We start from the raw sequence: 12,705 nt of genomic DNA on the forward strand, positions 1-12,705 counted from the left end.
CTGCACATCACTTAAACCCTACTTAAAGCCTCAAAGTAGAATTTAAGTGAAACTTTGGTGCATGACCTGTGTGCTGACAGTGCAGAGCTGAGTGCTGCCCATTAATGTCCTAACCCTCACAAACAAGCTTTCCTTTGAGAATCCTTTTAATGCCTCCACAGTTTTGGAAACAAAAGAGCTGCGTTTCACACTGCTGTTTCACACTACAAGGAGCCTGGTGGCACGGTCATCTTCATATTTCCCCTTCTCAATCCCACAATTTTCTGTGCTATGGCATGAGGCCTTGTCCTCTCAGGTGTGCTCGCATCTTGTTACCTGGGCCAGCAGAAGTATTGCCACTGGATACTTAGGTCAACAGAAGCATTACCACTGGAGACCTGTTAGTATGAATCCACAGCTTCAGTTAATTGATTCCATGACCTGTATGACACTCACTAACACATCTTCCAGCACTGGGTGCACAGGACAATAATTAATGGAGGTTTGTTGTTTCCCCTTCTGACAACTGCTGTTCCGCTATTCAAGGGAAATCCACAGGGAGCCAAGGAAGATCCTGAGGAGAAGTGTTAAACCAGAGCAACCAGGAACAGCAACAACATCTCTGATAAAGCAGGACAGAACAGCATGTAAGCACTACTCTCTAAAGCTTTGTGTCTATCTCACCCTTTTAGAGCAAGCTCTGGAAATCACAGGCTTAGAGAATGAGGGTCTCTGCGACGTCCGTGCCTCCGACTGCAGCAGGATCCGGGTGTTCGGCCTCGGCTTCACAGAGTCTCCCAGCCTGCACTGTGAGGTCACCAGGTTAATTGTAAGCAGTTCATACAACATTGATGGTACAGTCAAACTTTGGCATGTTTCTGTAAAATTCTTTTACTCTGAACTGTGCTATCATCTCTCCCTTCCACAACTGGGTACAAATACCTTCCAACTCCACTGCCAGTGTGTTTGCTATGAGTGAGGGAGTTGAAGAGGCTTAACCCTTTCCAGGACTGGTTCCTTGGAAATGCACGGCTATGAGCTCTTGCTTGTTTTCTCTGCCGGGTTTTGTTTAATTCCTATTTGGTTCAGCTGTACTGTAGTCTGTTGAACCCTGAAATCACAATATTACTTCTCATTTTGTACATCTGGAGTCAGTATGCTTGGTTGTTTTCCTAAACACATTTAGATGCAAAGTTTTGTGATTGAATATAAGGCTTCTTCAACATAGTTACAGAGGTTCTTATTTGAATTTTCTTAGTCGTAGTTCAATACCAAATCAAAAGTTTTAATGAGTATTAAACCAATCTTTTACACTAAGACTATAATTTTATCATAAACAGCTATACACATGCAATGCTAGGAATGAGTCAGTTTCCTGGATCAGCATATTCAGATATGAAGTGTTTGATTAAACTAATAAATCTACCTCAGAGTAGTTAATCAGCCTGATTCCCAGTCAGTGCTCACCAGGCACAGCTGAGATTTGCCTCCATGCTCACTTTGGGCTCTGTAGGCACTTAGCAGGTCATGATGTCTCATGCAGCTGATCCAGAGAAGCAGCTGACATCACCTTCAAGGAGCAAGGAGCTGGCTGCTGAGCTCCAGGAGCAAACACAAAGTTTTCCCTCACATTACCCTTTCTCATCCCAAGTGCAGACCACCACAGCACTTCCTAAATCAAGAATCACCTGCATACATAGATAAGCACGGCTTTCCCTTTACTGCACCTATAGTGACAGAATCACTTCTTTTAAATAAACAACCTGGGAATGCCTTAAATTATTAATTAGAAATATAAACATACGTTGATAACTGAAGTTCCTTTAGATGAGCCTTCAGTTTCTGCACTCTGTTTCTATTTTGCTGCAGCATCTTGATGGTGAATGGGTATCAAGAGAACAAGAAACCACAAAAGCTGATTTTCTCAGCTCTGAGGCTGTTGACTGCCAGATCCCTCTCCTGAACTTCACAGAGGCTGTGCACTTTGTGGCCGGGGATGAGCCGTTCGCAAGATGGCAAGTGAAAGTAGGAATTTCTTATGTTTCTAAGAAATGTTTCAGGATGAGGAAATCAGTTGTCATGACAAATTAAAATGCAAAGCACAATTTGCTTCCTTTCCGAAATGAAAATGCCTGTAGAAATATTCACGTTAATGTCACTTAGGGGAAAAAACTCCCATCCCACCAACCAAAACAATATGAGCTAAACCCAGGTGTCTCTGTAGGCAACCCAAAAGTGCAAATTACAACCACTTCTGCAGGTAATCACCTGAGATTGATGCAGTTGTATTAATCAATTTTTAATCATTAGTATTCCATCTCTGGAAACCCCAGCTCAAACTCCTGATTAGGCAGCAGGTGTAAGAGAGCTTTGGCTCCCTGGTTGCATGATGGATGCTTATGCAGTGCAGGAAAAGGGCACTGGGTGGCTCCTGGGCAGCAGGTGAGGGCTGTAAGAGCTTGAGTTGGGATGCCATGGTCACAGTTATGGTCTGAACGACTGCAGGAAGAAGTGTGGGCAGTACTAGCTCATGCCGGCTTCTCTGCTGCAGTTTTAGCCCCTTTTGTTCACAAAATGATACCTATTTTCTAAATATCTTCAGGAAGTCAGTGCCTTCTTGACCCTGCACGCCTGCTACCCTTGGTCTCATTCTCAGCCCGGGTGGTTATTTTCTGCAGAATGGTTGTTTTTCATAAGACTGAGATCTTTTGAAGGCTCTATAGCTGAGAAAAATATATTGCCATTGTAGGAAGACTGCAGATGTGCTTTCAATATTGCAGCATGCGAAATGAAACGTAAACCACTCATTTCACCACAGTGCTACTGCCTGTCCTGCACCCCACAGCTGCTTGTACCCCTCGCTGGGCACATGTGCTGCCACGAGGCCTGGGGGAAAGAGGAATGCTTGGCAGTACACGTTTTCTAGTCATTTATTTTTAATAGATTGGTATTTGGGGTTTAAGTCATAAGGGTAAGATCTCTGTGGGAGCAGAGCCTGACCCTTCATTGCTGGGGAGGACATTGGACCTTCCTTCTGGAGAAGGTGCTGTAAGAATGGACACACACCCAGGGTGTGAACCAGGAGAGAAGTTCCTCTACTTAAGGCTCCAAGATTTCTCAAAAGAGGTATTGAACTCTGCCAGCTGTCAGAAAAAATGCTGCCTCACAGTGAAAGGATCTGAGGGAGACACCCTTGGCTTTCCTGGCCCAGGAAGACAACTACTGTCCTTGCATGTGCACAGGAATGTTTCTCCAGGATTACCAGGACAGCTTCCTCACGGCTCAGGTCTCCTACAATTCAGATTGCATTCCAGTGCTGCCTTTCAGCCCTGTGGAGGTCTGTACAATACTTCATATTTTCCCCCTCAAAAACAGATACAAAATAACTCTCTCTGTGCACTTAAGTTCAGGAAACCTCTGCACCTGTGGGCCTTCTGCCCTTTCCCTCTCCCTCAAATCCTGCAGAAGAACCAGGTTGACGGCTACGCAGCGGATTCACAATTAAATCATCCCAGCCTGCACACGAATCCTGGTTCTCCTGTGGATCTTTTGATGATCAAATTGGGAAGGCAGAGCCAAGTGCTCAGTTTCAAAGGCAGCTGGCCTTGCACAGGAGCACAGAGAACTAAACTCTGAAGCTTTTCAAGGTAAAAAAAATGATTTTCAATTAATTCCACAGATGTTCAAACATTTGTGCCCCAGAAAATTCCCGATAAGATTTAGTGCAACTTTGACAATCTGGCTTATGTATATATTGACACTTTTCAAAATGCAGCTAAAAGATTTTCCAGAACTAAAGATTAAACTAGTTCTTTCTAGAAATATCACTGTTTAATATTTTCAGAATCTCTCTTCCTTTTCAAATGAAATTTGAAAGGAATCAGCAGAATTTTGCAAAACCTTTTTGGGAACTGGGGTTTGACAAGCTCTTCTCTGTTCTCTTTCATTTTATCTGCTCTTGTATTCATATTTCAGATTTTGCTCATTGTTCCATGACATGCTGCTGAACGTAGATAAGAAAGTACATGAGGCTACACCAGAGTGTTTGGTATAATTAATTGAGTTATCAAAATACCAACCCCTACTTGGACAGCAGATGACTTGAGCTGTCCATACAGATGCCTGGGTGAAGAGGTGAAAGAGCTTGGCAGGCACTTATCTATTTTGGGAAGCAGGTCTCCTCCTTTTGTCAAGTCATTGTTGATGCCTGTATTTGTCAAGAACAGAAAAAGTATTTGCTAAAAATTTAGTGAGGCAGAAACTGAATTTGAATTCAGCACAGTTTTATAACTTTCATTATTCATTTAGAAACATTCATACAAATTCTATGTAAAGTGATGCCAATAGCCAAGATCATTTCATGATGGATGAAATACTAGAGGCAGAAATGACAGATTTCCTGATTGTCCTTACCATTTATCCAGAAGTGGCTCTTGCTTTCCAGGTGATATGTATGCTCAAGGAAGCAAAGCCCAATTCTAAGCAGGTTTTTACCTATTAAGGGCCAACCAAATTTAAAGAAAGGTTTGCTCTGCTTGGATCTCATTGAAGTATTTGTTCCACATCACTAAGGTGACTAATGGAAAAGCTACTAAAATAGCTATAAACCAACCCAATTCTAAAAAGACACCAAAAATGGATGTTTATAATAGAATATAGAAAAAAATACAGATTAAAAAATAATCAAATTGCAAGGGTTACATTTCACTCACACTCACAATGCTCACTTGAGATAGAACAATCAGTGCAATTTTATAGCTTTTTATGCTTTTTCCTGCCTATCCATTTCTTCCCTCATTATTAGTCCACTGGTATTGAGACAACATTGGACACTCTAGTAGAAGAATGAAAATAAATGAGATGTAAATTGCATTGGGAATAATACATTCTTAGGGGAAGCCTTGCTGCCACTGTCTTTCAGTGGATAGCAGGTCTAGAGCAGGGCTACCTGTTGTAATAATTCTTAGAAGTTCTTTACTGCTTTTAAAAAGCTTTTTACCTTAGTACAACACACTATAGTCTAATATGTCAATAGTTTGAATATCTCAATTATTTTTTCCTTAAAGCTATGCCGATGAATTTTACTGGAACAATGAATTTTCCTGAAATTTTGGGCCAATTTATATTAGTTAAAATAAGTTGTTTCCCCTCCAGAATTTTAAATTTTGAATATTGATGCATACTGCCTGTTTCTATCCCTGTTTCTGCAGACACAAACACTCAGCTCACAGTGCATTTTGAGCTGACAACCATCTCTGTGATATTGTGAAAAAAACTGCTGTACTATCTTTTGTGAGCTTTCAGATAATTCTTGGTGAACTTTTGATAATTGGTGCTTTTCATGAAACTTATTGTCATTTTTACTCTCTATACTTCCATCTATCTTTGTTCAGTTTAACATACATTCTCTCTGTAAAGTGAAAGAGTTTTTGATTGGTCAAGAAACTTTACAGCCTTGATTTGTAGAAGTCCCTTGCAAAGGGACTGAGGATGTTTCAGCTTTGGGGTCCCAGAGGACACAGAGGAGGGCTGGGGGATTGTTTTCATAGCAAGAAGACATGGGGGTACCTGATGGATCCAAAGCAAAGGCCTTGTTAGAGCTACTAAACAGCAGCTTTGTCTTGACTGTGAGAAGACAAAACCTGAAAAATACCTGACAAAAGGGCTTTGCTTTCCAGTTGGTGTTCATCAGGGTCTAAGGCAGGGCTTTCCACAGAGTTTTTGGGGTGCTCTTTAAGGTACTCACCTCTCAAGAGGTGCTACAATGCTTTCCCAAAAGCTAACCCTTTCCACACTTGTCTGGTATTGTCTTTTCATTATTATTGTGAAAAAGTTAAAATATAAATTTACTTAACTCTTTTGTATTGTCCTATATAAATTTCTTACATAAACATTGCCATGCTCTAGGCTTTCTGAAATACCTAAATGTACAGAAATTGTGAGCTGGGACGGGAGGTGGTTGTTCTAATGCACCTTCCTATGGAAATGAGACTGTTGCTTTCTCATATTGTCCAACACAGAACATTTTTAAGGTTAATTTAGAATAACTCATATAATACACTTTCTTTTTTTTTTTAATCCCAAGTTTGCTTACTGATTTTTCATTAGTAAGAAAGTGTCCTGCGTTTCAGCCAAAAATCTTAGTTTTGTTTCACAAAAGTCCTCCTTGTCATAGTTGAGTACAGCATCCACTGGGATATTGAAAAAACCCTCAGGATAACACCTAAGAGAGATCAGGAAAGCTGAATGCCAGCTGAGCCAAAAGATCTTTTGGTTATTAATGAAGAGTTTCCAGTTTGGAGCATTAGGCAATTTGTTAGCTTGCAGCAGAGCCACTCACAAGTGGTTTAATTTATCTTGCTGGCAAGTGTCCAGTTCAGGGGGGCAACAGTATATGGTCCAAAATGAGCAGACAGTCTCCATATGGAACATTATTACTTATAAAGATGATTTTTGTATCATTTAGATCACTAATGATGGCTTCCAGTACAGCAATTCCAGAGTGCTGACCCTGTTCGACGCGGTCTGCCAGGTCTGCCAATTCCACCCAACCGGACTTTGTAAATTAAAGGTAATTTAAAGATCATAAAGGTTTAATACGGATCGTTCATCTCTTCCTTAGCCCTCTCCTTCCCTTTGATGTACTGTGTGTAATAACTGCTCTAGAAGAGGAAAATGTATTTCCTAGGTCAGCTGCTCAGCCTAACACTTTTTCACCATCTCATGTCTGTGATATTCTATTTCTCTTTCATATTTACGTGGGGTATGTATACCTGGAAGAGCTTCCTTTACGATGGGCCACTCTTACACAGACACTTCCAGAAAGACTATTGTTGACAATATTTATACTTTGCAGCTGTTAGTGGAAGTAAATAAGAGTGAGGAGCCTCCCCTGAAAGGCTTAACTTCACTTTTGAAGTGTTTCTGCTATTTTCCCTCACCCAGGCTGTTTGGTGAGGGCACTGTAGCTGTAAGGTATATCATTTCTATACCCATTTTCTGCCTTAGCAAGAGGTATACAAAGATGCATGCTATACAGTTTTTGTCATATGAGAACACCCTTGAGAGAACATAAAGCATTCTTGCTTACATTAAACACTTTTAAGTACAAGCATATAGAATTTTGACGGTTTCAAAACTGCAATCGAAAGTCTCAAGCTACGTTTTAAACTGCCAACATGTTAGAAAGTGCCTGCAGAGCACTATAACCCTTTCTTTTCCTGTGGACTTATTGGTGCAACCCCCTCTCATCCCTTAAAAAGAGCTTCCCTGCTCTATTTTCTAGAGACCTGCATTAAGCAAATTATCTGTTATTAAGTGGGGCTTCAAAAGAAACTTTGGGAAGGTATTAGGTGGGATATTTGAATATGATGATCCTACTTTCCTACCCTGAGGCAAGTATGAATTAATAGGAGACCACCAGTCTGTGTTTTGATAAAACGAAGATTAATCAGCTACATCTTATCTCATTTGCCTCACTGTTCTCATTAGTACTAATGGGATAATAGTTTTAAAACCTGCACTGATTGCAAGCACATACCAAAATAATAAAAGAGTTCACTTTTTTTCAAGTAAATCAGTGAATACAAATTACTTTATAGGCCCATGGGGTAGTTTGACCTTGACTGCATGTCAGGTGCCCACCAAAGCCATTCTGTCACTGCTCCCCTCAGCTGGGCTGGGAAGAGAAAATGGAAGGTTTGTGGGGAGAGATAAGGGCAGGGAGAGATCACTCAGCAGTTGCTGTCATGGGCAGAACATACTGGCCTTGGAGAAATTAATTTATCACCAATCAAGCCAGAGTAAGATAATGAAAAATAAAAGCAAATCTTAAAACACATTCCCCTCACCCCTACCTTCTTCTAATCTCATCTTCACTCCCAATTTTCTCTCCCTCCTGCAGCACAGGGATGCAGGGAGATGAGGAGTGGGGGCTGCAGTCAGTTCATCACACCTTCTCTCTGCTGCTCCTTCCCCCTCAGGGGTTACACTCCTAACAGTCTTTCCCTGCTCAGGGTCCCTTCCACAGGAGACAGTTCACCAACTTCTCTAAAGTGAGTCCTTCCCAAGGGCTGCAGTTCTCCAGGAACTGTTCCAGAGTGGGTCCCTCGTGGGGTCACAAGTCCTGCCAGCAAACCTTCTCCAAGTTCCACTTGCAGCAGCTTCTCTCAGACGTCACCTCTGGAGCCCCTCTGCTACCAAAGCCTTGCCACACAAACCCAATGCAGCCCAAACCAGGACAAAACCATTTCAAACTTCAGATTAAAATAATTGTGTCAGAATCATTTCAATTAAAGATAGGGTGAGGGTTTTTTGTCAAAGGCTTTCCTTATTCGTACATTTTTGAAACTCAGAAACATATATGTGGTCTCTCAATATACTGATGTTCTCTAGGGATTATAGTAATTTCTATCCTAAAATGCTTCAAGGGACTATTTGAACTAGGCTTCCAATTGCAGCAGACCACATTCTAATTACCCCTCCTTTAACATACTCTGCAATACCTAAATTGGTTTCAGAAAAGGTGTTTCAATTAGGCGACATTTTATATCAGGCCATTTCACATTCTGTGTTCTTCTTTTATGGAGCCCATTCTGTACCACATTATCACATCAGGAAAAAAAAAAGCATCTTTTTTTTTTCATCAGAGCATCAAGGCTTTGAAAACAACAATGCAATAAAATCTAATTAACATCCAGGTTTTAATGTTGGAGATGTGTCATGTTCTATCATGTAGGGGCAATTATGAAAGTCATTTGTTTCTCTACCTTACCTGTTACTCTTAAAGAGGTATTATTTAAAATATTGACTAATAAAGTTTGCAAAATAAGTTTGAGATGCTAATGTGGTAATAGAAAACACAAGGCTGGTGACAGGACACATATCACTCTCAGAAAAGAATGTGTATTAAAAGGAAGGAAAAGAAAAAGTGTCTTTGCTCCTGGTAGCTTCTCCCTTCTGCTGTCCCACTGTAGTAGGGACATCCCCCTGTGCCCAGAAACACACCGTGTTTTACTGGGAGTCTGAAAGGTCAAATAAAGTTCCATCTGCCATCTATAGGCTACAAGCAAAAGGCACAACTCTACCATAGGAACTTCCTGTGGTGTAGATATTTAAATAGATCTGTTAATTGAATCCTTGTGTTCACTACTCAGATGCTGCAAGTGTTTTCACCCCAAGTGGGTACCCAGACCCTGGTGGGTACCCTAACTAGGATAGAACCAAGTTACCCTCACAGACTACTCTGTCCACAGTTCATGAACTTCTTTTGGGATGTTCTCCCTGACCTTGGCACTATCAATGTGTTTAGCTCTTATTTACAACTATCTCATGGGAACCTAAACTCTAATGCACTTCTTTATTCTGCTTTTATAGCATTGATTTTTCATATGTTTATGAAGAACCTCCAGAAATAACTCACCAGGACAGGATTCCATTCAAGTGGAGTTTTTATCTAGTCTCATTTTTGTGAGTCTTGTGGAGCTCACCTTTGAGTGATACCTCATACTCATGATATTACCAGTCACAGCTGGGAATAATGATCACATACACTACATGAATGTGGAAATGGGAAAAGAGTCACATTCTGTTGCATTCATCTATGACAAAGCAACCCTACATGTTACCTAAGCTAAAAACATTCAAAGCTACAAGGATCTCAATCTGAAAGTAGAAAACTTTCAGGCTTGTTTTTTTCCCTGTCACTAGAAAGCACCAACATTTAAATTAAATTGCTGGTATTTTATGTTTCAAGAGACAACTGAATTTCTGTTTGTCTCCAGAAATTATTACTTGCTAATTTCTTATCTTTCTTATTTCTATTTTTCATTGTCTCTGCCTCCCACCCATTCCACCCATTTTAATTTCTTTTTTTTTTTCCCCCCAGGAAAATACTTGCAATATAGATGGACTTTGCTATGGTGAAGGAGAGTCAAGCCCTACCAGTCCTTGTCTTCTCTGTGAACCTGATATTTCTAAGTTTACCTGGTCTGTTAATGAAAGTAAGACTTTTTTCCCCCTAAGATTTAGAAACACTTACCTGGGAATTGCATGATTTGCAGTGGGATTAATTGGGTGCACCAGAAATGCAGACGCCACCTTATGAACTCTGCGTCTGGACATGCCTCTTGTTCTGTCTGAAACCTAACAAATCTCAAATTAATAGATCAAAATAAGACATGAAAATGAAATTTTATGCATCATTGCTCCATGCAGTGCCCAAGTCTGTCAGCTAAAGGTGATGAGCCCTAAGTATCTCTGCCATAATCTTGCCAGTACAAATCTTTAAGGGAACTATTTGGGGAAAATACTGTCTTTAAAACACTAGTGTGTATTTTTGGTACCTAGAAGAATTACTTCCTTTTCCTGAGGCAAATTGTAAGAAATGCCACACAAGAGACCTTGGCTTGGCGGGGAGTCTGAGTGATGGGATCAGCCACTCATTACCTTCCCTGCCAGGGAACCTAAAGGCTCATTCTGCAGCCCCTCGAGGCAGGGGTCATGGAGAAGGCTGCCTTTTGAAGCATCTCCTGAAGGCTGAAGACTTAATCATAGTTTTTTTGTGGCTACATGCCCAGTGTAAACAACAACCACTGCTTGCACAGGTTTTACAGATAATCTGAGCCTCCAGCAGCATTATCCTCACAGCCCAGCTCCTTCTTACATGAGCACATTTGCATCTAGTCAATATAAAGATGATATTACTACTTTTATGTAGATCCATGTGTTGGTTCTAGAGAGAGTTTCTCTGCTTTTTTCAGGTTCTGTAAGCACAAGCAAATTCCAGAAAAGTATGTGAGTGACAGGACCAGTTTGTTGTGTTTGTTTGCAGTTTTATGTTCCTTTAGGGTGACCAGGTCAGCAGGATCCTTCTGGAAGGAGAGGAAGATTGCTCTTGTCCCTGGGGAGTAGCTGAGGATTCTCAGGGCCAGAGGTTCCAGGAGAGGGCAAGGTCTGGCAGCAGAAACAGCAAGAGCTATATCAGAATGGCTGGAGTTCACAGCTCCAGCTTGGGGGACATTGCTGAGGAGGACAGTGAGCAGACACACTGCTGAGAGGTGACAGAAAGGCCCTTGAGAAGGTTCAGAAAGGACCCAAGACTTTTCAGCAATGCAAGAAATCAGCAGTTGTCTGAAGTAAAATTTGGAAGCAACAACACAGTGGGAAGGGAAAAAATTGTTTCAAACCCTTTTAATTCCTCTTCCAGGGCAGCCACTTTGAATTTTCTCTATTTAAAATCATGCTTGTCTAGTTTATGTCCTAAAAATTTCAGATTTGGAAATTTAAAAATTTAGAAATGTGAAAACCTTTTTAAAAGTTCTGCAACTACAGGGAGTGTGTATATATATATACATATATATATATTCACTAGATTGAAAGGAGATCTCTGTAGAATTAGAAACACTCCTTTACAAACTCCATTCAGAACATCTGATTTTATGTTATTATGTGCCTACCACTTCTCGTTACCATCCATCCAGTAACACCTTTGTGTTTATCTGTAAATGCATATCCAGCATCAATATTTCATTGATTACTTTGGGCACAAATTTTATGGGCTCCATGATTCTAGTGTTTGGGAAATAAAAGGTAAATGAATAGATGGAAGCTTTCAACATTTATGCCAGGACAATCTGCTGGACAAGCATTTTAGAGAGCTCTCATGCCCCAGCAGCAATAAAAGAGCACATATTTAAATAATTGTGTAATGTAAGATGTGCTATGGAAGCAACGTGGGATAAAAGGATACGCACCACAAAAAACCCCCAAACCTTAATGATGAATTCCCATGAGCATAATGCAAGGAGTTCTTATGAGAACACATATACAGTTCATAATTTTACAGCATGACTTGAAATTAGTCCTCGGTATCAGAAATGTGCTTTAAGTTAAAGATAACTATGGCCAAATTATACTGTAAGAAGATTCCTTTAAATATCAATACATGTCAATTTGTACTGCTGGTTAAAGAGGAAAGATGCCTTCAGACTGAGGAGGCTTAGGACATGGGGATGAAACTCCCAGCACTGCAAAGAGCTGCTGTCACCTCAGGGTACTCATCTGATCTTACTTTTCTTTGGTTTCTAATTATAAAATGTAGTAATTTTCTCTACCTTGTCCTCCTTACCTATGCATGTTCAAAGTATCTTCAGACTGTTTGTCTTCTGCTGTAAAATAGCCTTGCAGAATTAGGTTTTTATATTCAATAAGGAAATACTAAATGTAAACAGCACCACCAGAAATAACAGTGCCAACAGTGACATGATGCACAGCACTGTCACTGGGGATAGAGAAAATCAGCATCACTGATGTATCTCTTCTGGCACTGAAAAGACCTTTATTCCTGATGAAATGTCCAACTGAATTCAGTCAAACTGTTCAGGCTTAATTACTCCTCATGGGTAAAGGCAGGAGAGTCTACTCTATGGAAGAGTTACCATTTATTTTTCCCTGAGTTGCTCACCTAATTCATTTGCCAGTCAGCATTTTGAGATTTAGTTTACTCATATTTCAATGGATGGAGGGATATATAGAATTGTAGATAGATTAAATATATATATATAAGAAAGATAATTAAGTGAAGTTTAGTAAGAATTGAGATTAGTGGGAGTTTATAGAAGTCATGTATTATCTTCTCCCATATATCAAACAGCACATCAAAATTAATCAAAGTGCAAAATGGGTGAAAAATTCAGAGTGGGACATGAAAAAAAGAGGAGGAACAAG

General features: G+C 40.3%; 1 protein-coding gene across 1 annotated transcript in view; it reads left to right on the top strand.

The window, feature by feature from the left end:
• LOC139675109 (von Willebrand factor D and EGF domain-containing protein-like) overlaps nt 1-12,705 on the top strand; it is a 176,902-nt gene that overhangs the window by 95,549 nt on the left and 68,648 nt on the right. Inside the window, exons 12-15 of the mRNA XM_071562336.1 lie at nt 672-808; nt 1,849-2,004; nt 6,446-6,550; nt 9,866-9,980. Of these exons, the coding sequence (XP_071418437.1) occupies nt 672-808; nt 1,849-2,004; nt 6,446-6,550; nt 9,866-9,980 (513 nt within the window). The remainder of the gene's footprint in view (nt 1-671; nt 809-1,848; nt 2,005-6,445; nt 6,551-9,865; nt 9,981-12,705) is intronic.

The sequence above is a fragment of the Pithys albifrons genome, chromosome 8 (genome assembly GCF_047495875.1).
Source record: "Pithys albifrons albifrons isolate INPA30051 chromosome 8, PitAlb_v1, whole genome shotgun sequence".
Taxonomy (NCBI): domain Eukaryota; kingdom Metazoa; phylum Chordata; class Aves; order Passeriformes; family Thamnophilidae; genus Pithys; species Pithys albifrons.